At 44.3% G+C, this 21,808-nt stretch overlaps 1 protein-coding gene and 1 long non-coding RNA gene across 6 annotated transcripts; one reads left to right on the forward strand and one right to left on the reverse strand.

The window, feature by feature from the left end:
• Positions 1–2,242: 2,242 nt before the first annotated feature.
• LOC147602192 (uncharacterized) lies at positions 2,243–3,311 on the reverse strand. Its single transcript, XR_015260324.1, has 2 exons — positions 2,769–3,311; positions 2,243–2,559 (listed from the first exon to the last, which is right to left on the reverse strand). It is a non-coding gene; the product is annotated as an uncharacterized LOC147602192 (long non-coding RNA).
• Positions 3,296–19,188, forward strand: ING4 (inhibitor of growth family member 4). Of its 5 annotated transcripts, none has more exons than XM_086760366.1 (10): positions 3,729–4,761; positions 6,810–7,008; positions 9,687–9,787; positions 15,917–15,988; positions 16,191–16,357; positions 16,548–16,662; positions 16,985–17,093; positions 17,425–17,572; positions 17,984–18,045; positions 18,264–19,188. In XM_086760366.1, exons 3-10 carry the CDS (start codon positions 9,745–9,747, stop codon positions 18,301–18,303), a joined length of 756 nt encoding a protein of 251 aa, XP_086616492.1. In that variant the 5' UTR covers positions 3,729–4,761; positions 6,810–7,008; positions 9,687–9,744; the 3' UTR covers positions 18,304–19,188. The 5 variants fall into 5 exon arrangements, 4 of the variants coding, with proteins under 4 accessions (XP_086616518.1, XP_086616505.1, XP_086616492.1 ...); XM_086760373.1 differs by lacking the exon at positions 6,810–7,008 and having other exon boundaries at positions 3,729–4,527; positions 4,670–4,761; XM_086760379.1 differs by lacking the exons at positions 3,729–4,761; positions 6,810–7,008 and adding an exon at positions 3,325–3,347.
• Positions 19,189–21,808: the final 2,620 nt, after the last annotated feature.

Genomic DNA, 21,808 nt, shown 5'->3' on the forward strand with positions numbered 1-21,808 from the left:
TAATATTTTGCAGGCAATGTATCCAAAAGCTGCCCAAGTTTACTAGTGCAGTTTCAGAACATAGAAGGAAATTGCTCTGTACATTTTCTTAACCACAAGATAGGTACCTGTTAAATCGTCATTTCAGGTACAACAGATTAAATTTGTGTGCATGGTTTCTTGTTTCTGTATAGTAGAACACCAAAGTACTAGACAGATGTAGTGACTTCGTCCAAGAAACATTTCGATTTCATGTAGTGTCTATGTAATGAATGGAAAAAAAACTGCAAGAAAAGAAATCATGACACCAAAGAACTAGTGTCTATGCCTAGTTTTGCTGCCGAATTAGGCTGGTTTTGGAACGAGGACACAGCTATAGTGTGGGGCATTTGGCATCCTCTTTCATATGTAAAGGTGATTAACCACCTTGGGGGCAAGTGCTGCAGATCAATTGTTTGATGTTTGTGAGAATGAAGTGTGGCTACATCTAGTCTTTCCTGAAGAGAAGGAAATGCAGAGCAGGGACCTCTGAACTGAGAATGTTAAAGAGTGAGAAGAGCTGAACGTGTACCTCTACAGCAAAAATGGAATCAAACAAGACTCTGAAGCTATAGGCCTCCTGCTGGGGTATGCATAAGGATCCTTCTCAAGCACTGGCCTTCACTTTGTGGTCCTTGGACAACATTTAAGAGGTCTGTAAGGTAACTGAAAAGCTAGAGGCTTAAATTTGGTGTGCAGATGTTTACATTTCCAGGGGAAAATACACACATCTGTAGATCAATAAAGGTTGAGAACCACTACTGTAGACTACTTCAGTAGGCTGTTTAGCTTCCCTGTATGAGATGCGTAGGCCTTCTGAGCAGTATACCAGTCAGGTCCTTCATCTAACTAGGAGGTATTTACCAGTGTAACAGCAGGAATTGAAGTAGCAAACCCTGGGGTGCAGTGGTGGTGTGTGGTAACCATTTGGGTTAGCATATGTGGCTTTGTTACTACAATAGCTACCTGCTATCAATATATGAGGCTGGTGGGGAGCACATGTAAATAGTCATCTACCTCTACAGCATATTCCAGTTGGGGAAGCATCCTCCTGTGAAATGATCTGTGTCTATGCTAGGATTTTCATTTGCAGAAGTGTTTACTCTAAAAAATATCACACCTGTCACCAGTCACTACTGTGGTAACAGTCCATCTGCAGGTGAGGACGCGTCTGGAACCCTTAGCGATGCACTTCTCCGTGAACCTCAGTGCCTTGGCTTTCTAAAGAAAGCAGCAATAGAGAGACAGCAAACTTTTCTCGATTCAGAGCTCAGGAACTAGTTTTTGCTGGACTGGAAGAGTTTCTACTGCCATGAGACCACACAGGTGCACAAAACTGCATCTCCTCTTTGTTTTCCAACTTCACAGTGGCAGTTAATGACGTTAAAGATACATTTGTACACTTTACTAAGGTTTACCATTTAGATTTTAGGCAAGTGTCTCTTCTTTTCCTTGTCTTTTGTATCAACAGTGGCAACAAGGCCAGAGCAAGCTTGTTTTTCAATTTCAGTGGTCTAGTATTTTGACTTCTCCCTAGCCTTGGCTTGGAGGATAAGATGGGATTCCCAGGTGATCTTTCAACCAAACTGGCGATGTCTAAGAATGCCTGTTTCTTAACATCAGCTCCATTCAGCCTGGTAGCTCCAAGCAGGATGCATTTCGGGGATTCTGGTTTAGTACTGTGACAGGGTATAGGGAGCAGGTTTTTTTAATGTAACAGCCACATCCTTCTCCTTAATTAAGTGTGTAAGGCAATTTATACAAGAATTTTGAAGTACTTTAAAAACAAAGGCTTAACAATAATGTTCAGATAACTGAAGCCAGCTGCTTCACACAGGAACTGAAAAGCATAAGAAATGTGTTTTGAATAATTAAAAATATGTTGTAAATAACTTAAATGATTATAGGAATAGGACTGGAAAACACTGCGTCTTTAGAACACAGTGAATTAATCAAATAGTGTAACAGCAAGATGGCTGATAATTCAAACAGTTCCAATTAATTTTATAACAGCCTCTCAGTCTTGCATTGCAGGCTGCTGGATAACTTAATCTTGGTATATCCATATAAATAAAGGCATGGTGCCTTGGAAGATCTTTGGGAGGAAAGAGAATAAACAAGTCTGATCACTTCTCATAGCCAGAATCTAGCAGCCAACAGTCCTGAGCAATGACTGTCATTATACAGTCTATCAGGAAAAAAACAGAACGACATAGGCAAGTCGGCAGGAGAAAGGCAGATTAAATGTAATATTTGCCAAATAAATGCAGTGCCTCCTAAACAGTACAGGATGCTAAATTAATGCTGACCTCTTGAAACAACAGTCCTGAATATTAGAGACTCCAAGGACAAAAGAAATATGATCATTTTGTCTCTGTTCCTCCATCATCTCACGTGTGACCTCAGCCTCTTGACCTAGCGCAGCAGCATACCATGTCATGTGCGGTTGCTAGGAAAGGACAGCCCGAGGAAGGGTTCTGAACTCTGTAGCAAGATGTCAACCTGAGAAGTGACTCGTGGTGTATGGTCATGAAAGTGGGTCTGGCAAGATGGAGAAGAGAGAGCATGGTCACACATTTAACTTCATTTCATTGGATTTTTGTTTGTTAGGTATGTTAAGTTTGTACCACAATCATTTTACAGCAAAGACAAGTCTGTGTTCATAATATAGCAGCAGCTACTCATCGCTGGCAAATTATCTGGTGAATGGAAAGATATAGTGCCGTAACAAACTAACAGCACTTCCTCACCCACGTTATCGAGCAGGAGTGCCCAGCCAGGCTGCTGAAAATTACTCGAAGCCGGGAGAGACCTCCGTAGCCTCCAAACGACGACGCCCGTTTCTTTTGGTGCGGAGATGAAGGCAGCAGGTATTCACCCTCCCGCACCCCAAGGGGAGTCGGATCAAGGGAGCCCCGGGCCTGCCCCGCCCCGCTCCTCCCGCCTCCCCTGCCCCAGCCTCCTCCTCCTCCTCCTCCCCGCAGCCAGCAGCGGAGCGGCCCCGGCTGACCGCGCCGGGCACCCTCCGTCACCCCCGGCGGGGCCCTGAGGGCGCTGCTGCTGAAGGACTGATGCCGGGCGGGCGAAGACGCAGCCCCGCCCGCCGCTCTTGCCCGCCTCCAGGGACAACAGCAGCCCCGGGCAGCCTGGCAGAGCCCAAAATGGCGGGAGGAGCGGAAGCGCCCGGGAAGGCGGGAGGAACGGGCTTCCGCAGCCGGGCAGCGCTGTTTCCGGGTGCGGGGGCGCCGGCGTCCGGCTCCCGGCGGAAGCGCCCGTGTGTGCGGGGCCCAAGATGGCGGCGGGGATGTACCTGGAGCACTACCTGGATAGTAAGAGCCGCCGGGGGCGGGGCTGGGGGCCGCGGCTGGGGCCGCGCCGACACGGCCGGACCGCGGCTCGGGGCGAGCTCTGCCCGGGGGCTGACTGGTCGCCGGGGCGCCCGCGGCCCGCTCCGAGCCCCTCGGGCGGCAGCCTTGGCTCGGCCGTGAGCGCCCCGCCGCCCGCTCCTGGGGCCGTGCGGAGAGGCACGGTCCGCTGCCCGACGCCTAGAGGCGTCTCGGCGCCGCTCGGTGACCAGCGGCAGCTCCGGCAGCCCGCCCGGAGCGCCGGTCCGGGCTGCCCCTCCGCCGTGGGGCTGGGCTGGGGCTCCGACGGGAGCCCCGTCACGCCGCGGTCCGTGAGCGCGGCCGGGCGCTGGGGTCTGACCCCGGAGGACGGAGCCGGGTGCTGCTCCAACCGCCCTTCGGGAGCGGCAGCTTGGCTGTCAGTGGCCTTCCCGGGATAAACTGCAGGGCTGGTGAAATCAAGCCTAAGGTAACTTTTGTACCTGTAGGGAGGGAGTTTTGGTAGCTTCCTTCACGGTTGTCTTCAAAGCGTGGTCCCGCTTTGCTGGTCAAAGAAGAGCTCTGTAAATACTAACGGAGTTGGTAATGTTGTCTGAGCCCTCCTGTGGTATCGTCCTACTTTAAAGTGCTTATAACTTTGTCAAACTCAGACCTGTGGGGATAAAGACTTTGAATGTGGTTTTTTCCTCCCCTGTGATCCTAAAATAGTCATTAGATAAATCAAAGGAGTTGTTTTTGAAGGAATGTACTAATGGATTAAGACTTGGTAATCTGTTCTTTGATGAACGCTGTTTTCACGTTTTCCTTCTGATCTGGTGTCAGTGCTAGGAAACAGGGGAGCGTGTTGATGGGGTGATGTGTTTAAAGCGTGGTAGTAGTGGCAGTGTGCCTTTTGCTTCACTATACCTGGCCAAGCTAAATCTCTTGTCCTCTGTTTTGCATATGCTTGGAAACATTGGAGCTTGGTTTTTCGGAAGTTTTCCTGCACTAAGTTTCCTCCAGCACAGAGCTGATACAATGTCAATGTGGAGACAAAGGGTCTCATTCCTTGTGTCTGCAGTGCTCCTTTTGTCATTAGGAAACGTCATGTGAATTAAATTAAGAAAGTTCAAGAACCGTAATGATGTTTTGCTGCAAAGGCTGAAAAGAACCTGGAAGTGATCAGGCAAGTATATTGCTCTAGGAGCTGTGAGGAAGGAGAATGCAAAAGCCAGAAAGAAGAGTTGAATGAAGAGGCAGACTGTTAGAGAGGAGCGAGGATTGCTGAGCAAAGATGATGTTCTGCTCTTCTCATTCCATTGTGGAAGACTGCAAGCTGACTGAGACTCTTCAGCAAAGATGGCCAGGAGTTGGGAGGACGGGGGCTAGACAAGACGAGAAAGAAGCAGATGGACGAGAAGTAAGTACATGGGGAGGATGCAGGGTTTTCCTACTGGGAGAGCACAGGTGTATTTTGAGTACGAGCTGCAGTGCTCACAAAGTGCTTCACAAAGGAGTGAAAGACTGGGATTTGCAGATGGTAAGCAGAGGTGAGAAAGATGCAGCACAGAGCGTGGAGAGGTATGGTAAATACCAAGTTGGAGAGGAAGGCAGCTGTAGAAAGGCTTGATGGCTCAAGACTGCTCCCACCAAAGCCAAACACTTCTGGATCTTGTTGTCACTATCAGCTAAAATTGATGAACCCCTTGGAAATTCCTCTGTTCCCCTCTAGTACGAGCTTGCAGAGAAAATTACAAACTCACTATTTTTTCTCTCAGCTAGGTGCATGGTCCTGCAATCGAATTAGAGATTCTTTTCTTGTTGAAAGCAAATATTAGTATGGTGGTGTAGACTGTCATTTTTTAGGTGTCTTGCTTAAAAAAAAGTAATGTGCACAATCTGAAAGTACTTTAAAAAAAATCTGTCTACGAAGATGTTAGGAAGAACAAAGCAATCTTCGCTGTCTTCACTGCAATGGTTTGGCCTTTTTTGCCTACTCCTAGAGCTCCTAAGGACTCGTTTGATTTTGTCTGGTCTTCTGTATAGTATATGCAATGTTACTTCCCTTTGCTAGCTAATTGTAAGATGATTGCTGTGTTTAATCTAGACTTTCTCCCAGAAAAGCACATCATATGAATTTTAATTCTTCAAGTCAAAGAGCATCTGTCTCAGTCTTCAGTAAGTTAGCTTGCTGATAGGCTTTCCTGTCGTGGTTTTGTGACATTTGTCTATAGTTCATTTTCACAGTTCCAGTATTTTGTCACTGCACCTATAATGCCTTTTACCTGCCATGCCTGTCTCCTTAATAAAAGTTTCTCCCCTCTTTCTGGTAACCTAGGAAAAAAAAATCGCCTATGATAACACATTCTTCAAATTTCTAATTAGCCGTATTGTTCTTCTCCAAGCCTGCTCTGCTCTCTTGATATCCTACTTGCATTCCTGACTCTCTGAAAGTGCATACGGTCCTTTAGTAACCAGTCTTCTTCATGGTACTAACTAAAGAAGTCAGATAATCATTCTTCTGTTGGGTATGCCCTTATCCCTGTTCACCATTGCATTTCAGCCGGGAGCTCATGCTCCGGTAACTACCTACCATGATACTGATACGTTACACTCTCTTTGTTTCTTAGAAATATGGTCCAGCATCCTTTATCCGTCACTTACATTGCTCATTCCTAAATGTACTACCCTGCATAGGACTTAATGGAAAGTATCTGTTTGCAGTCAGGCAGTCTCTTGCTGTCCCACTGGTCTGTTCCTTCCAGCCTTGTTCTTCCAGTCTGTATCTCGCTTCCAAGTGACTAACTTTTCTTTTGCCGGATCGAGAACTACTTCCTGTGTGGTTTGCATGAGTGGTGCACCCACTGCTGATAGTTCTCTGTAATGCATTCTAAAGTCTTATGTAGCCATTTAAAGTGCTTCTAATATATCTTATGTTTTGGGGTTTTTTTTTTAATATTCTAGCTTGTTGTGCAAGATACTTGCTGATACTACATTGACTATTTAATGCAAGTTGTAGTTTAATCACTTAAAAAAATATTTTCACTAATGAAATGTATACTGTTGCCAAAAAAGGTCCAATCAAGCAAGTTTGTTTTAACACTCAATTTCTATTTTCACATTCGTTTAATTCTTTGAGATTATCTCAGATCAGCTGTTCCACTTCTTCTCATGCCTGCCTGGCAGCATCCAGTTTCCCCCCCACTCCTTCCTTTCCTCGTCCTTTTTTTTTTAAATTATTTAACATTTATTTATTTAACTTTTTTTTTCCCCAAAGTTCAGTTTTAAAGTAGTTCACTTGTGTTCCAAATCTTCCTGTAAATGGATACAAATAAATAATCCAGAACCTTTAGTCAGCTCTTTTAAAGATGTCTAGTGTTTACATTTACTTCTTGGAACTGAATTCTTTTAGTATTCTGCTGCTAATGTAGACACAATTTTCAGCTGAATTTTTTTTTGCTCCCACAGAATTTCTCTTTCATATGGTTTACTGGCTGGATCTGCTCGCTCAGGGAATGAATGAGGAGTGTGTGATGAAAGAGGGCAGTTGTTTTTAGGACCTCTTCAAATCCTTGAAGAAAGGAAGGCGTATAATGAATTAAGTGAAGATCGTAGGAAGACAAAAGGTGACCTCATGTTTGAGGCAGTTGAATACCACTCTGACAAAGTGAGTTGGATGTTTATGTTTATTTTGGGGGTCATGCTTTTTGCAGGTTCTCATGGCATGGATTGTGCTTCCCTCAAATTAGAAGTGAAAATTTGTAGTCAGAGGAGCACATATGCAGAATGCTCGTAGCTGCAACTGAAGTCTGCTTTGAACAGATAATTCTGAAAAGTCAGGCTATGTAGCATTTTTAGACATTTCAAGAGGTGTGTTTGTAATTAGCTGGCCTTCTTGGCTTTAATCTCTTTGCCTCAGTAAATCCTTTGACCTTCATTTTATTGGCAAGGGAAATGGGCTACTCCACAGCAGCATTGTGAAAAAGCATTCTAATGTCACAGTAATGAACTCCTTGAAAAGCTGATTACCAAGGCAATTTTCAGATTGAGGTTTGAGTCGTGTGTGTGTGTGTGTGACTCTGTATTGAGCAAAGAGAATAAAATAGAACTTTGAATCACTACTCAGGCACTGAGAATGAAAAATAGCTTGTACAAAAATCTCATGTAGTTAGGTAATTAAAAACTATATGTTAAAATGCATGAGCAGTCTGACAAAGCTCTGCATACAGCCTCAGTTGTTTCAATTCATAAATTTTGAATCCTCTACTTTTGACATCTAAAGTTCATTTCTAGGAGATTTTTGTGGAATAGCCAAGTTAACAACAGTTCTCTTAAGAAACTGCCAGACGCTTTTTATTAGGTCTGGTATTTCAGTAGCTTTCGAGACCTTGTGTAATTTGAAACTGGGTTTAGACCTAGGATTAGACATGCCCCTGCCTTTGCAATTAACAGCTTAGAGCAAAGCATATCTGTCTGAAACGTGTTATGCTTCTAGCAGATGTTTTTGCAGCAGAGAAGGATGCACATTCCTCCTGTGGTGAACGTCCTGATGGAGGAACTCTGTATCTTGTTTACTCTGATCACCGTCCTTCCTTCATCCTACTGAAGCTGCACTTTCAATGAATATACTGAGCCAAAGGATTTGGGGGGAGGGGAAGAATGGAAATGTTTCTTGTTCCAGTTCTCTTCTTCCTGAATGTTTTTCTTTGAGCACAGCTCTTTCCCGAGTTCTCTTCAGTGGCTGAAGTTGAGCATGAAAATTATTTCAATTTCTTAAAATACTGTCCTCCTTCTGGTCTCTAAACCATTTTATGCCTGCTTCTGAGGGGAGAAAGCAAGATACTGAAGAGCTTTCCCTCACGCCAAGAAAGCAGTGCCACTTTAGTAGGGAAAAAACTGACTGCAAAGGAATTAGAGATGTAGAAAGGAATGGAGGAAGAATTAAGAAGGAAGAAAACACAGTGTTTTGTGATGAGAAGATTGAATGTGCACAAAGACTCATTAGAGGAGTTTGTGTTTGCTCTAACCTGAGTTACTGTACTTGGCTCAGTATTTGCTCTCGTACTGGGTTTGAAATATTGTAGTGGAGGCTTTGAGGGGGAGAAAGGAAGAGTGACTAATACAGATTTTCCAGAAAATGAGATGCAAACACTGAGTTTTCTTTCTGTTTGGAATTTTCTAGAGGATTGCAGAGGTTCTTTGTAATGGGCGTCGTTGGAGTATATATATTCCGAAAACAGCCCCAAATAGTTTTCTATGAGTCTCTATGTGAATGTGCCATGAGTGTAGGGACTATCTTTATAGCAGAGGGAGCTGCTGGGCAACCGTGTGTATTTTCTACCACCAGTGCTTCCCAGTTTGCCCACCTAGCAGATATCAAAATAAAATAAGTATTCTTAGTGACAACACACGAGTTTATCTTTTATGGCAACAGAGCCAAGGCATGTACCTCTCCTCAACTGTGGCAGTGAATCACGGACTCCGTGGATGGTGTTCCGGAGACCTCTATTGTTAGTCAGCATTAGCCTTTTATAGTCTATCTAAGTTACACGCGAAGTGCACGCACTTAATCATCTAATTTGATTGGTAACCATATACTGTTCACGCGCCTTATGCTTCATTTGGATTGGTAATAGTTTTTTTGGTTGTCTTTACTATTTTTGCCTTTGGTATTTCCTTATCTCGTTCTAGTTGCTGTTTTTTTGTTATTGAGCAAGTGGTGTTCAAGGATGTAGCTCAAATTTGTCAATATCAAACAGCTGTACTGCACTCTCTGCCTCCACACTCAACTGTGTGGTGCCTGAATTTATGAAATGACCTCTCTGCTCACCTACCTATGTTCTACTGCTGAGGTCATGTCTGCCCGGTTACTCAGATAAGATGAATGTTTGTGAGGGTCATCTTTGTGAGTGTGCTTTCTGAAGCAGTCAAACAGCATCTTTCCTGCTGATTCCAGCCATCATTGTCCACCCTGTATGTTCCTGCCTGGACAGATGAGACTGTTGCCTTGCTGAATGGGGAGCACATGTTCCAGTTGGGAAGTGTGTGCCAGGCTGGAAGGAGGTTCAGATTTCCATGCGGTTAAACTGGTCTGTTACTGAATAAATGTCAGCATAAAGTGTTGGTAAGGAACGGTAACAAAACAATAAAAAAATCTTTCCATCTTTCCTCACCCCGGACCTCTGAGGAACTAGATCCTGCCAACAGTTTAGATCTAAATTAGATCTAAAAGCTTGGGAAATCATCAGCAGAGGGCTAGTAAACTTGGTGAGCTTGCGAGGTAGAAGGGTGTCACTGGCCTGTCTACTCAGATGGCTGCTTGATGTTAATTCCATTGTCTTGGAGGCCACCAGTCAGGACCTGTTCCAGGAGCAGACACTAGGACCTATCTGCCTCAGTGAAGATGATGATGGAGACAGCAGACTTAGATGAGGAGTCCTCAGCTGGTAAGTTAATGTGGTACTGTGTTGTCATTTTCTTTTGGGGTTTTCCCCTTTTTCATACTGATTAGGGAGGCATCAAGTTTCCTTTGCTCCTTCTGTTTCAATGTGTCCATAGGCACATAGTTCAGGGCTTGTCAATACTAGAAAACTTAGGATAGCATAAGCACAGAGCAGCAGGAGCAGCATACACCCTTTTGAAAGTCATCATCTTTCTCCTACAGCTGACATGGAAATGTCCTTTCCTTCCTTGATAACATTAGCTAACCCAGTGAAACTCATCAAATGAGGGTGTGATGGGTATTGTTACCATAATACTCTTAGAGAGCATGAGTGTGATGTAGTCCAACCCTTGATTCCTTCCCAGTCCTGTTACTGCCTGACTGCGTTCTAAATTCCACAGCAGTTCTTTTATCTCTCATTTTACCTAGTATCATTACTCTTAGCCCCTCACCAATGTAGCATGTAGCCATACTCTCCTGTTCTTACCTCTAAAGTTTCTCACATTATACTTCAGATACACAAATCTCTTATTAAATTGTTTCTATATTTGAGACCGATTTAGGGTAGTGAAAGATGCTTTTCAGCTCACTGAGACATTGGATTAGTTGCATCTCTGATGCAGCACACACAATCTATGGAAAATTACAGAAGATCTCGTGCAGAGGAGAGAATTTGGTGATTCATAGGCATCATTTGTTTCTGTGTGAAAGCTACTGGCACAGCCCACACTAAGCTAATACATTTATTATTGTTAATGACCAGTTTATTTAGAATTAATTTTGTTGTTGACTGATGTTTCTATCAGAGCTGATACAAGATGGCTTTACAAGACAAAGCATACTGCATTTTTTCACTTACCCAACAGCAAATCTGGTGCGACCATTTTGCCCATAGCCCTGTGATCTCTTTGGTGGTAGCCCCTGCCTTTGGAGATCTATGACAAGCTGAAAATGCTTGGAGTGATGCGAGTCTCGTTTGACACCTCAGTCTTCTAAGTCCTACAAGCTTCTGAAATCAAGGTTGATCTTTAACACAGCAGTAAAGGTTACTTTTCTGAGACTTGACAACATTTGTACTGTCTTGGCTGTGGATGCTGTAGCATTGAACTAATGTAATAAAAAAAAAAAAAAAGACAAAAAGAGAAAAAGAGCACCTCCCTTCCTGAGAAAAGAGTCCACTCTTTGGGGGAGTATTAGGTTTCTGTGGCTGTTACATTATCTGTCGTTGCTAACTGAAAACTCTTTCTTTGCACAGTGCCTGAAGTAGATGTGCCTGGGTGAACTGGTGTGCAGTGCACTGGCCCAGAGCTCGGGGTGTACGACGTGGCCACAGAATTCCTGGGTGCCTGTGGCTGAGTCAGTCTGCCATGCACCTGAGTACCCCGTCTGTAAAAATATAGGTTGTATTATCCCTTACAGAGCTGTTGTGAGGAAAACGTTACAGGTTAGGATGTATATATTGCAGTAGGGCTGAGCCATATATGAACAGAGAGAAAGGTAATAATATATGTGCTCATGCACCAGTTTCAATAAACTGCATAGGAAGATAAATAATTAGCTGAGAAGCAGCAGTTTAGAAGGGTTGTATCCTCTAAAAGGAGGGATGGAGGGAAATAAAAGGTGTCCTTTCTGCTAATATGGAAGCAAGGAAGCTCCTGAAGATTGCTGTAAGCCAGTTGTCCTGCAGAGTATTTCAGATGCTACAAAATTGCAAGAATCATGGAGGACCAGTAAGTCCTATGTGCTTCCCCCCGCAAGATCTCAGCTGATTTCCTATCTCAGGGGGCAAAGAATTTACCCTCTTATTGTGGCAATCCCTGGCACAAGCAGGATTTTATAAAATACCTTCAGCAATACGGTGTTTGAAGTGTTTGCTGAAATCTGTACTGTTCAATAAAACAACTGTGCTTATGTTTCAAAATGTATTTTCACATTTTTTAATAAATTTGAAAGTGGTGGGTGAACAGATGTCTCAGGAGAGGCACCATGTATTTGTATAGTGCATGGTGCAATGGCTCTCTTTTTAGGAATTTGGACACAGTCACAGTACAAACCCGTTGTTTGGCACAGTTAAAATACATGCTCTGGGAGAATGAAGCATAGTGAAAGTTACCAGGTTGCGTAGGCTTGCTCTGTGTGTGTGTATGTCAGAGTTAAGATCTGAATTAAGCAGCTGAAGTTTAAATATCAGTTGCCCACACTTGACACTCAACATGTGTTTCTAAAAAGAACTAAATAAAGTCATAATAATTGGAGGGGAAGGAGGGTGGTGATGGATTCTGACTTTTGGAGGGTGAGAATGCGTGGTTCGTAAGGGACAATTCAGCATGGTTATGGATGCCTGCAGAAGAATGAATGAGGGAAGGAACGACAAGGAAAGAGGGAACAGAGGAGGTGAAAGAAGAATGGAGGTAGTGAAGGGATAAAAATTGAAGTGTAAGATGAAAGTAGGTAGAGAGACTTTTAATTTGTAATAAGAAATGAAAACAAGGTGAGAAAAGGAAGAGGTGGGAAACACTCAGAGACCTGCGCCGATGATTTTCAGAGTAATCATACTGGGACAGGAATGAGTCGGGCAGAGCGGGGCTGTGCGTTGCTCTGTGTGCACCTCTGCAGATGGACACAGTTGCGTTAATGCCAGCCCACACTTTGGGCCAAGCTGCTGGCCTTGCTAGCACTTTCTTTTTTCTGTCAGATACTTGCCTATCTGGGACTGTGTTACTGTCCTTCACTGCCCTCTTCTCTAGTGATCAAGGATGCCTGTAGGTTTTTTTTTCCTTTACTATGATCCATTTCAGAATCTGAGAATTATTTGGATATTTTACAATACATAGTATTGAGTCATGAAAGCTTTAGGTGCATCTTACAATAAGAAGAAAGAGCAAATGAATTGTAAAGGGAAAAGGAAAAATTCAGGAAGAAATTAAACTAAGTGAATAACATGAATGGTTTTAGAAAGCCTGAGGGAAAGTATGTTGTGTTAGTAGGAAAGCGGAAATGGGAACTTTTTTTTTTTAATGGGATTGTTAGGATGGTGCTGTCTGATAGCCTGCACAGGCCAAGCAATTTCAGCAAGCGTTCTGAACTGCTGTGATAAATCATGTGATGCAGAGCATCACTTTTTTTTTTAAAGGGTAGGTGAGAACCTTTGAGTTAAGCTGCAGATAGTAGAAAATTTCCCCATTCTTAGGTAAGCTATATACCATACAAATAGTTTGTTGCTCAGTTAAAACGTGCTTAGCTGCAGCTTGATCTTGTTATGCTTTTTGTTCCTGCCAAATTCTCTCTGGATCATAATATTTTATGTTATACTCGGCTTCTTTCCACTTCTGGTTGACTAGATTAAGCATCTTTATATCAGTTCTGATTATAAAGTCACTGTACTGTCAGTTGTTTCGTTTTCTCACAGTTTATTGATGAAGCAATTACAGAACGTTGGTCCAATAATGGATTTGCAGAGTGATACATTTTGCTGGGGTTTTAGCGCATCATTTTGCTGGTTTTAGCAGGGAAGGAATTCAAATGACAGGGGTTTGTCTCATCAGTCCTCGTGGAAACCTGCCCGGCTAATGAGCATCTGGAAGATCATTGCTCGTACCTGCTTGACTGGTAGATGATCCGCCGATTGTGTCTGTGCTGAGCGTCTGCTAGGCCAGAGCCAGAGCTGGAAATGCCTCTCTCCGCACTGCCGAGAGCTGTCGGTGAGCAGAGAGGTCTGCACGCATGGAGGCAGGTAACAAGGCAGGGGAGCTGCCGGCCTGGCTGAGGGGCTGGCAGTGAGGGGAGGAGGCTCTGGGAAGAGAGAGCCCCTGAAGGACACATGGCCCGGGCTGAAAAGATGAGACCAGGCACACAGAGGCAAGGGGAGAACAGAGGTTTTCCAAGCGAGGGCATGCACTGGCGTTAGTGACAGGTGGTGGCAGGTTTTTATAGCAGTGGCTGTAAAAACTAGAGCACAGTTCCTTTCAGCTTCTGTAGCAGAAGCAAACTCCTGCCCGAGTTTCTCCTGCTGATAGAACATCGCTGTGAAACGTGACCGTAACCTTGTGTGGGGATGTTCTGCCTGGAGAATAGCATCCTACTGTTTTTTGTGCTAGCTGAGGTGATCGCTTTATCTAAAAGGTTTCTAGGCCTGCTGAGGGAAAACTGACTGTACTTTGTGGAATTTGTGCTTTTACACACTCTCCTTTTTAAAAGAGAAAGAGAAATTACATTAATTTTTTTAAAAAAACTACAAAGTCAAGAATTTAGAAATCGTGATCTTCCAGGATTAATAAACTTGGTGTAAATTTGACATATTGTGTGCAGTGCAGGAACAGGTACTGTTTTCCTCTAGAGGATACCTGTCTTGTCCTTCTGCGGGGGATGCTCTGGAGAAGAATGAAAAGTAGCATGCTGCAGGATGACCCGTGCTTCATTTACTGTACAGATTGAAAGGTTTGGAGTTGATGAGGCTGGGGATTGCAGGAAGGAAAAAAGCGTGGTCTTGATATTCCCAAGCTGGATTTCGTGCCTTGCCGTAAGTTCCCTTTGTAAGCAATCATAATTTTCAGCGTTGTGGCCCCATTGTCTTCCGAGATGCTTTTCTGGGCCGTAGGGATGTAATCTGGTAGTCAGCTGCTAGAAACTTGTGTAAAATCTGCTGTGCTGGAGAAATGTGGAAGTATCACATTTAGGAACATGCAGACATCCTTAACTTTGCCTCTTACTAACTTTTTGAGAATTTGATTTTGCACTGTTAACTGTCCTGGAATGCAGGGGGCCGACATGTATGTGCAGTGGGATTATGTATCTGGGTACTTAAGGACACCTACTGTCTGGGCATTTCTCAGATACTTAAACTAGGAATGGCAACAGAGATCTGTTGAAGCAGTAGCTTGATTACTTGTAAGGATTCTGCTTGTGGGGAAAAAAAAAAAAAGTTAAAGGAACAGCGTCTCTGCACAGTGAGGCCCACAGTTGTTTTTACCTCTTATAGGAATTAATTTAATGGCACATGCGTAGTACTTGTTAAAACCTGCCGCTTGCGCTCAGACCTTCTCTGCCGGCTGATCGCTTTTCAGGGACGTACCTCTACTGTGGAAACGTGACAGTGAAAATAGAGACAGCTGCCGGGGCTGATGTATTAGACAGCTTTGATGATGAGTAGACACACCTTCATTTACACTGTGTGTTGGAAAGTGGGTGCAAGAAGAAGCAGATGTGCTTATGTTGTGTTTCTGAAGAGCTTTACCCCCACCTTTTTTTTTTTTTTAAACCTGCAAGAGAATTTTATGGTTTTTTTTAATTAGGTATAAAGGTGACAACAATTAAGCTTGGACTTCAGGTTAGTGCAGTGACACTAGATCTCAGTTTGATTAGACAGGCATGGAAAAATGAGAACCGTTTTTATCAGCTTTGTCAGTTGAGCATCTGGTGATGCCTAGGGGATGAGCAGCAGTGTGCATTGAAAATTAATTGACTATCAACTTCACATTGCTCATCAGAGCCCTACAAACATTTGTTGTTATAGCACCCTTCCAGATGTTGGACAGACCACACTGAGATCACGGTGCAGAAGGCAGAACAAGGAACACGTGACAGGGAGTTAAAACTGCTGTTCGCTGCTCCCCATCCTGTCTCAGACTTGCTCTTGGCTCTGCACAAAGTGTCTCCTATCCCCTGTATGTAAAATCAGTGCACTAAAACAGACTCACTTTTCAGTGAATTTGCATTTGATCAACTTTGATTTTTACATCCTCGTGTAGAAATAACTAAATGGCATTATTTACCAGCTGTTGTACTATTTTTTTTCCTTACCGAATGGAGTTCTTGGGTGGATGCATTGTATTAGAATGACTGACTTCATTACAAATTTTCGTTTTCTGCTTTCTTAATGTAGATCTTTCTGCGTGGCAATAGTTTTCTGTTAACTAGTAGGTATGACGGAACTATGCTCCTGGATTAAATATATCACGTTTTTGTAGTCTGTCTCTTTTGGAGTTGTCAGCAAATGGAAGCACTGTAACGTGAATGAGGAAAGTGCGTTGCGAGTCACTGGAGTGGTGTATGCGTTGTTGTCGGTTAGCTGTGTTCCTGCCTTGGCGTCCTAGACAGGAACCTGACTTCTCCATGTATCCTCCTTTCCCTGCAGGTATTGAGAACCTGCCATTCGAATTGCAGAGGAACTTCCAGCTCATGCGAGATCTGGATCAGAGGACGGAAGGTGAGGATTAGAGGTGGTTTTGTTGACGAGACCGGAAGTATGCAGCTTGTCAGCTTTTCTTTCCTTTACCTTTATCACGGGGATCTCAGGGCAGGGGGGGGAACCTACAGCTGCTCTGATCCTTCAGTCTCTCTTAACGGAGGGCACTGGAATGCGTGCGTATGTATGTGTGTCTATGTATTTAATGGTAAACTTGTTTCAGACCTCAAGGCGGAGATCGATAAGCTGGCCACGGAGTATATCAGCAATGCACGGACATTATCTTCAGAGGAAAAACTGGGACTTCTCAAGCAAATCCAGGAAGCTTACGGGAAATGCAAGGAGTTTGGAGACGACAAAGTTCAGCTGGCTATGCAGACCTACGAGATGGTATGAAGGGAAGTGTCTAGTGCTTATCGTATGAAAGGCTGTACTAAAGCCCCGATCTTGGAACCTGATCACTCTTTTTAGGCCCTACCCACTGTTGCTTCTCAGCTCTTAACACAAGCCCTATGCCCCCGCCTTTTTCCCCTCTTGGGCTCTGTTCTGTGGTAATTCCTGGTCACTGTCGTCTTTGCAGGTTGATAAGCACATCCGGCGGCTGGACACAGACCTCGCTCGCTTTGAAGCAGACCTGAAGGAGAAGCAGATAGAGTCGAGTGACTATGACAGCTCTTCCAGCAAGGGCAAGAAGAGTGAGTACCACCACTGGGCTGCAGATTGATACAGGAGGCAGCCAAGTGACTATGGAAGTGGTGGGGATGAAGGCAGGCACTGGAGTGGTACAGATCAAAGACTGTTACGCTGGAATCTGAAGGACAGGTAAAAAGATGGTGACCTGGGCTCTTCTTGTGTGAGCATATTCAAGGCTGCTAAGTAAAATTAAGATGGGGTGCATGGCCCAAAGCCAATATACGCTCCGAAGTAGGAGTGTATTTTCATGCTGGAGAGGTTGTTACTGTCAGGTGTCTGTTTTGATGGGGTGGCAGATGCAACACCTTTTTCTCCTCTTACCAGAGGGCCGAGCCCAAAAAGAGAAGAAAGCTGCCCGTGCTCGCTCTAAAGGGAAGAACTCTGATGAGGAGGCACCAAAAACTGCCCAAAAGAAACTGAAGCTTGTTCGCACGTAAGTGTTTAAGAGGTTTGTGGGAATGAGGAGCAGCACCACAAATCAGACCAGGGGAGGCCTAGGCAGACTTCCCTGCAAAGTATCTGATCCCCACCCAGACTAGATGATGATCACCTGTCCCTTCTTGGGAAGCAAGAGGAAGGAGACCTTTTAATTCTCTCGGGGGAGTGTAGCATGATGGAGAAAGCGGGTCCATTCAGTGGAGGTTGGTGTATGTGCTTAAAAAAAGAGAAGTGGCTGTCTCTGGCAAACAAGAGTATTGTTTTAGGAGATATGAAGGGACTAGAAGCCAGTTATTCTGCTGACCTACTTTATTCCTGTCCTGCAGTAGCACAGAGTATGGGATGCCTTCAGTCACCTTTGGAAATGTGCACCCTTCGGACGTATTGGATATGCCTGTGGACCCCAATGAGCCTACTTACTGCCTCTGCCACCAGGTCTCCTATGGGGAGATGATCGGCTGCGACAACCCAGATGTAAGAGCCTGCACTTCATGAAAGTGGGGGAGAAGGGAGTGAGGGATAGAGAGTCTTGTGCGGGAGGTCTTGTCCTGCTTGGATGGGGCCTGATACAGGAAGCAGAGAGAAGAAGAGAGCTTCCCTCAGATAGTCTGGAAGGGCAGAGGGGTGGCTTGCTGGGGCCTGTTAAGTGCATCTTTCTTCAGGGTTTTCCTTAAAATGATGGATTGTTTTCTTGCCCTCACACTTAGCAAGGGAGGAGGGGAGTTCTCCTTGCTAACAATGTATAGGTTGGGTGTGAGTCTTCATTCCCTGGTCGCAGCTAGGGATTTAGGAGTTTGTGATTAAATGTTGTGAAACTTCCGTAGCCCAGAAGCAGTGATTTCAACGTAAAACTGGTCTTTAACTGACTGCTCTCCATCCCAACAGTGTTCCATTGAATGGTTTCATTTTGCCTGTGTGGGTCTGACAACAAAACCAAGAGGAAAATGGTGAGTGAAAAGTAACCTGGAGGGCCCATTGGTCTTGGGAAAGGGGAGGTCCTGGGTGGGAGAAGGGAGAGTACTGTATATACACACTTAGAAGACCTCTTAAAAGGAAAATTTGAATTAAGGCTTTGTCTGGAACCTTGGAAAAGGTCATTTGGGACTGCATGTTCAAGGTTCATATCATGCCATAAATGCTGGCTTTTTACTTCTCTTTCTACCAGGTTCTGCCCTCGCTGTTCCCAGGAGAGGAAGAAGAAGTAAAATCCCGTGAGCCCCCAGTACTGCTGCAGGAGCTCTCTTCCCCCTGCCAGGGCCTCGTCCCAGCTCCCCCAGCCCTTGAGGCCTTGGCTGGGGGGAGTCTTGCCCTCTTTGTGGTTTGGGCCATCTCTGGAATGGTGTGTACCCTCACAGCGGTTCCTGTGTGTTCTGTATCCCTGGTTGCTTCCGAATCCCTAAGGGAGGCCCTCTCTGTGTACTATTCCAAACAGGTCTCTGAACCTCAAAGGGAATGAATGAGGGCACCAGGGTAGCCACCAGATTCCCAGGGATTCAGGTAGCCCCTGATTTTCCTTGGCTTTCCTTCAGCCTCCTCAGAGTTCATTGCCTACTCTCTGCTTAGAGAACAAGGCTATGAGATGGGGGAAGGAAAGGAGGTAAGTCTTCAGCATTTTAGGTCTTTGATTTTCCTGGATCTTTTTCAGGAGAGAGGGAGTAACCAGGCCACTTCTTAATCTAGTGGGCTGGTTGAGAGACTGAAAACCTAAGGTACTCCCGATCTTTAACCATTCCACTACTGGTATTGAGCAGCCTCTTTTGTTGGGAAGAGGAGGAGGAAAGAGTGTTTAGAGCTAGCTTTGTCTCTCTTATTCCTGGGGTAAACCTGCTGGTCTGGGAAGCGCATTGCGTGAAGGAGGAAGAATTTCTGACCACATGGGGAGAAATGGCTTGATCTAGCCTGTCTTCTGCCTCCAAAATTCTGCCTTCCTTTTGTGCAGTGGGGCTTCTTCATTATGTTGATGATGGGAAGTTTGGGGATTCAGATCCCATTTGTATAATACAGAATTAAATAAAGTTCATTGAAACAAATACTGTGTTTGTCTTCAAAGTAAACTGCAGCCATTGATTTCTTCTTTCTCTCTCAGCTCTGCTTTTATTCTAAATGGTGAATGTGGTACAGCTTTTCATATAACAATCCTGAACAGTGTTAATAAATGACATTCTGCCTAAGTCAGGCTTGACAATGTAGCTAATATACTTGCAAAAGGTTACCAAGCTTTCTAGCGGCTGTGAAAAATATCTGCCCCTTCAGTCGTGCCCTGACAAGAGAATGGACGTTTATTCACATTTTTGTTGGATCATTTACTTCATTAGTTGTCCTCTCTCAGATGAGGAGAGGTGGAGGTTACAGAAGGCCAATGCTCACGGTAGCTGTTAGGCAGCCCAGATGAAAAAATAAGCCATTAGGACAAACGATGTGCATCCAGAAATGTGGATAGGTTTTCCAGATACCCTGATAACTTGTTCCCCAGTGGGTCACTTTTCACCTTGGATCACCTTGTTGCCAGAAACTCCAGCTGCTGTTACAAAGGTAATGTTAGGCTCCAAAACAATTACTGAAGATGTGCCTCTCGTTGTAGTGTCTGGAGGTAACTGGGGAGATGATCCATACTGAAGCTCCACTTTATCTGTTCCATTGGCATGGCCTGGAGATTGATGAGTTCGAGTCTCTTCTTGTTCTCTGCTATTCAGTAGGGTTTAAGATTTTCACCTGAAACATGAAATGTTTTCCTGACATAGGTAACTTGTATCAGGATCAATGGAACATTTTTCTTCTTGTAGTCATGACACCAAAGCTCTTCTAGGGGTTCATTATTAAAACCGTTCATAGGACTGTGTAGGTGGAGAGCAATGCTACTCCCACCTTATAAATGTACGGGGACCTTGTCAAAGCCATCAGCTCAGAAGCTGGTGTTTAATCTTCTGTTCAAGTGAGTTAACATTCAGCCAGTCTTTGCTTCTGCTTCAAGAAGGGGTGCTTGGGTTCCCATTTTGCACAGAAAAAAACAGAGGTAAGTTCTTATCCAGACTGTGGCTGGTATGATTTGTGGTACCACTGCCACAGCCTGCATCTCAACCCCCACATTGCCTTAAACCATTTTTCTGGGGCTTCCCTCTTCAAATAAAGAGGAAGTAAATTCTGGAAGGTGTCGATTTTGTGTGTGGTAGTCTTCAGCTAGGGTTTATCCAGATACCAGCTGGGTGCTTAACTAACAGAACAAAGGGAGGATGTGGTCTGAACTTTAAAATGGGCTTTGGGCTAGCTGCGAGGGTGACAAAGGACGCAAACTCTCCCATAAGTGGTTTGGTTTCGATGGGATAGGACACTGCATTGTAATGGCCACCATTATCAGCAAGATTTCTAGGAACTGTGGCCTAGAGGAGGTGTTTGAAGTGGTGGCCCTGTAATGAAGCCATTGTTGCATGTGGTGTCATGTGAAAGCAGTGTGAGTGGGCAGGGGTGTGTTGCACACCAAACCAGGAAACAAGGTGGTTTATTGTTCAGGTGCTGCTTGCTGCGCAGGAGTAACTCTGTTCAGGGTAGCTCTGGTTTGGGAAACAGAAATCTGGTGGTCTGCAGGACAACGAGACTGGGACGTAGACCAGAATACTCCTGTTTTCAGGCTAAAGCCTGGGCACAGGGTTGCTGTTGTGCTTCTTGGAACATTGAGAATTGGAACATTCTGATGACTTTTAATGCAAAACACATGAGAAAGACCTAGGCCAGGTTCTTACTCAGTGCGAGAAGATGGCAGGGAGTGCTAGGTGGGAAGCTCCACTTACCCACCATCCTGCTGTTGTGTCCTTCTGTCTAACAAAGAGGTGCTTCAGCCAGCAGTGTGGAGCATTCAGGGGACATTTGCTGCAGCTGAGGGAATGCTCTGACTTACAGGAAGAGAGAATTTAGACAAAAATGTGGATGAAAGCTGAGAATTTTAAATGTCTTACAAATATAAATGCAATTGAAAGGAAACTAAAAACTCACCTTGGAAGAGAGGGAATAAGGGCAGTAACTGTGCGATGTTTAATCACCAAATGGATGAAATACAAGAATTAGTAGAAGCTAGAAATTACAAAGTACAGAAATGAAGCCAGTGGGAACAAAGCCTATACGCGACAAGGCTGGAAACATAAGCGGCTTTTTTTAGAATGCCTTTTGTTTTTGATATAATTGAACATGGCACATGTCCATTACCAACTGCAGATAGCAGAATTGTTTGTAATGAGAGGAGGGGGAAGTGTTCTGTAAATATTTATTCTGTGTTGGTGCTGGTGTCATATGGGGATGATGTACTTCCTAGGCAAACAGTAAGGAGGATTTTAAATAGCGTGTATTGTGGTGAAGGATTTTTTGATCAGCAGTCTGCAGTAAATGGTGTTTGTCGTCCTGTGAGAGCCACCCAAAGGCATCTGTGGTCTGCTCTCTGTCAGTCTCCGGACTGCTAGGAAAAGCCTAAAAGGCTGGAAAAGAGCCTGCTGGTCCTTAACAATGTCAAGAAGGCTGCCATAGCAGTCCAGATGTGAAATACTGAAACAGCAGATAAGTAAATTGCTTCTCTTTAAAACAAGCAAAAAATCCAGGTCAACAAAATAAAATCAGTTTGACTGGAAGTAGCAAAAAAGGTCAGTCAAAAATTACTCTTTTTTTTTTTTTTTTTTTTTTTCTTTTTTAAAGGTCACTGCTAATAGTTACCTCTATCACTGTAGT

This window comes from Chlamydotis macqueenii, chromosome 1 (assembly GCF_036417535.1).
Source record: "Chlamydotis macqueenii isolate bChlMac1 chromosome 1, bChlMac1.mat, whole genome shotgun sequence".
NCBI classification, from domain to species: Eukaryota; Metazoa; Chordata; class Aves; order Otidiformes; family Otididae; genus Chlamydotis; species Chlamydotis macqueenii.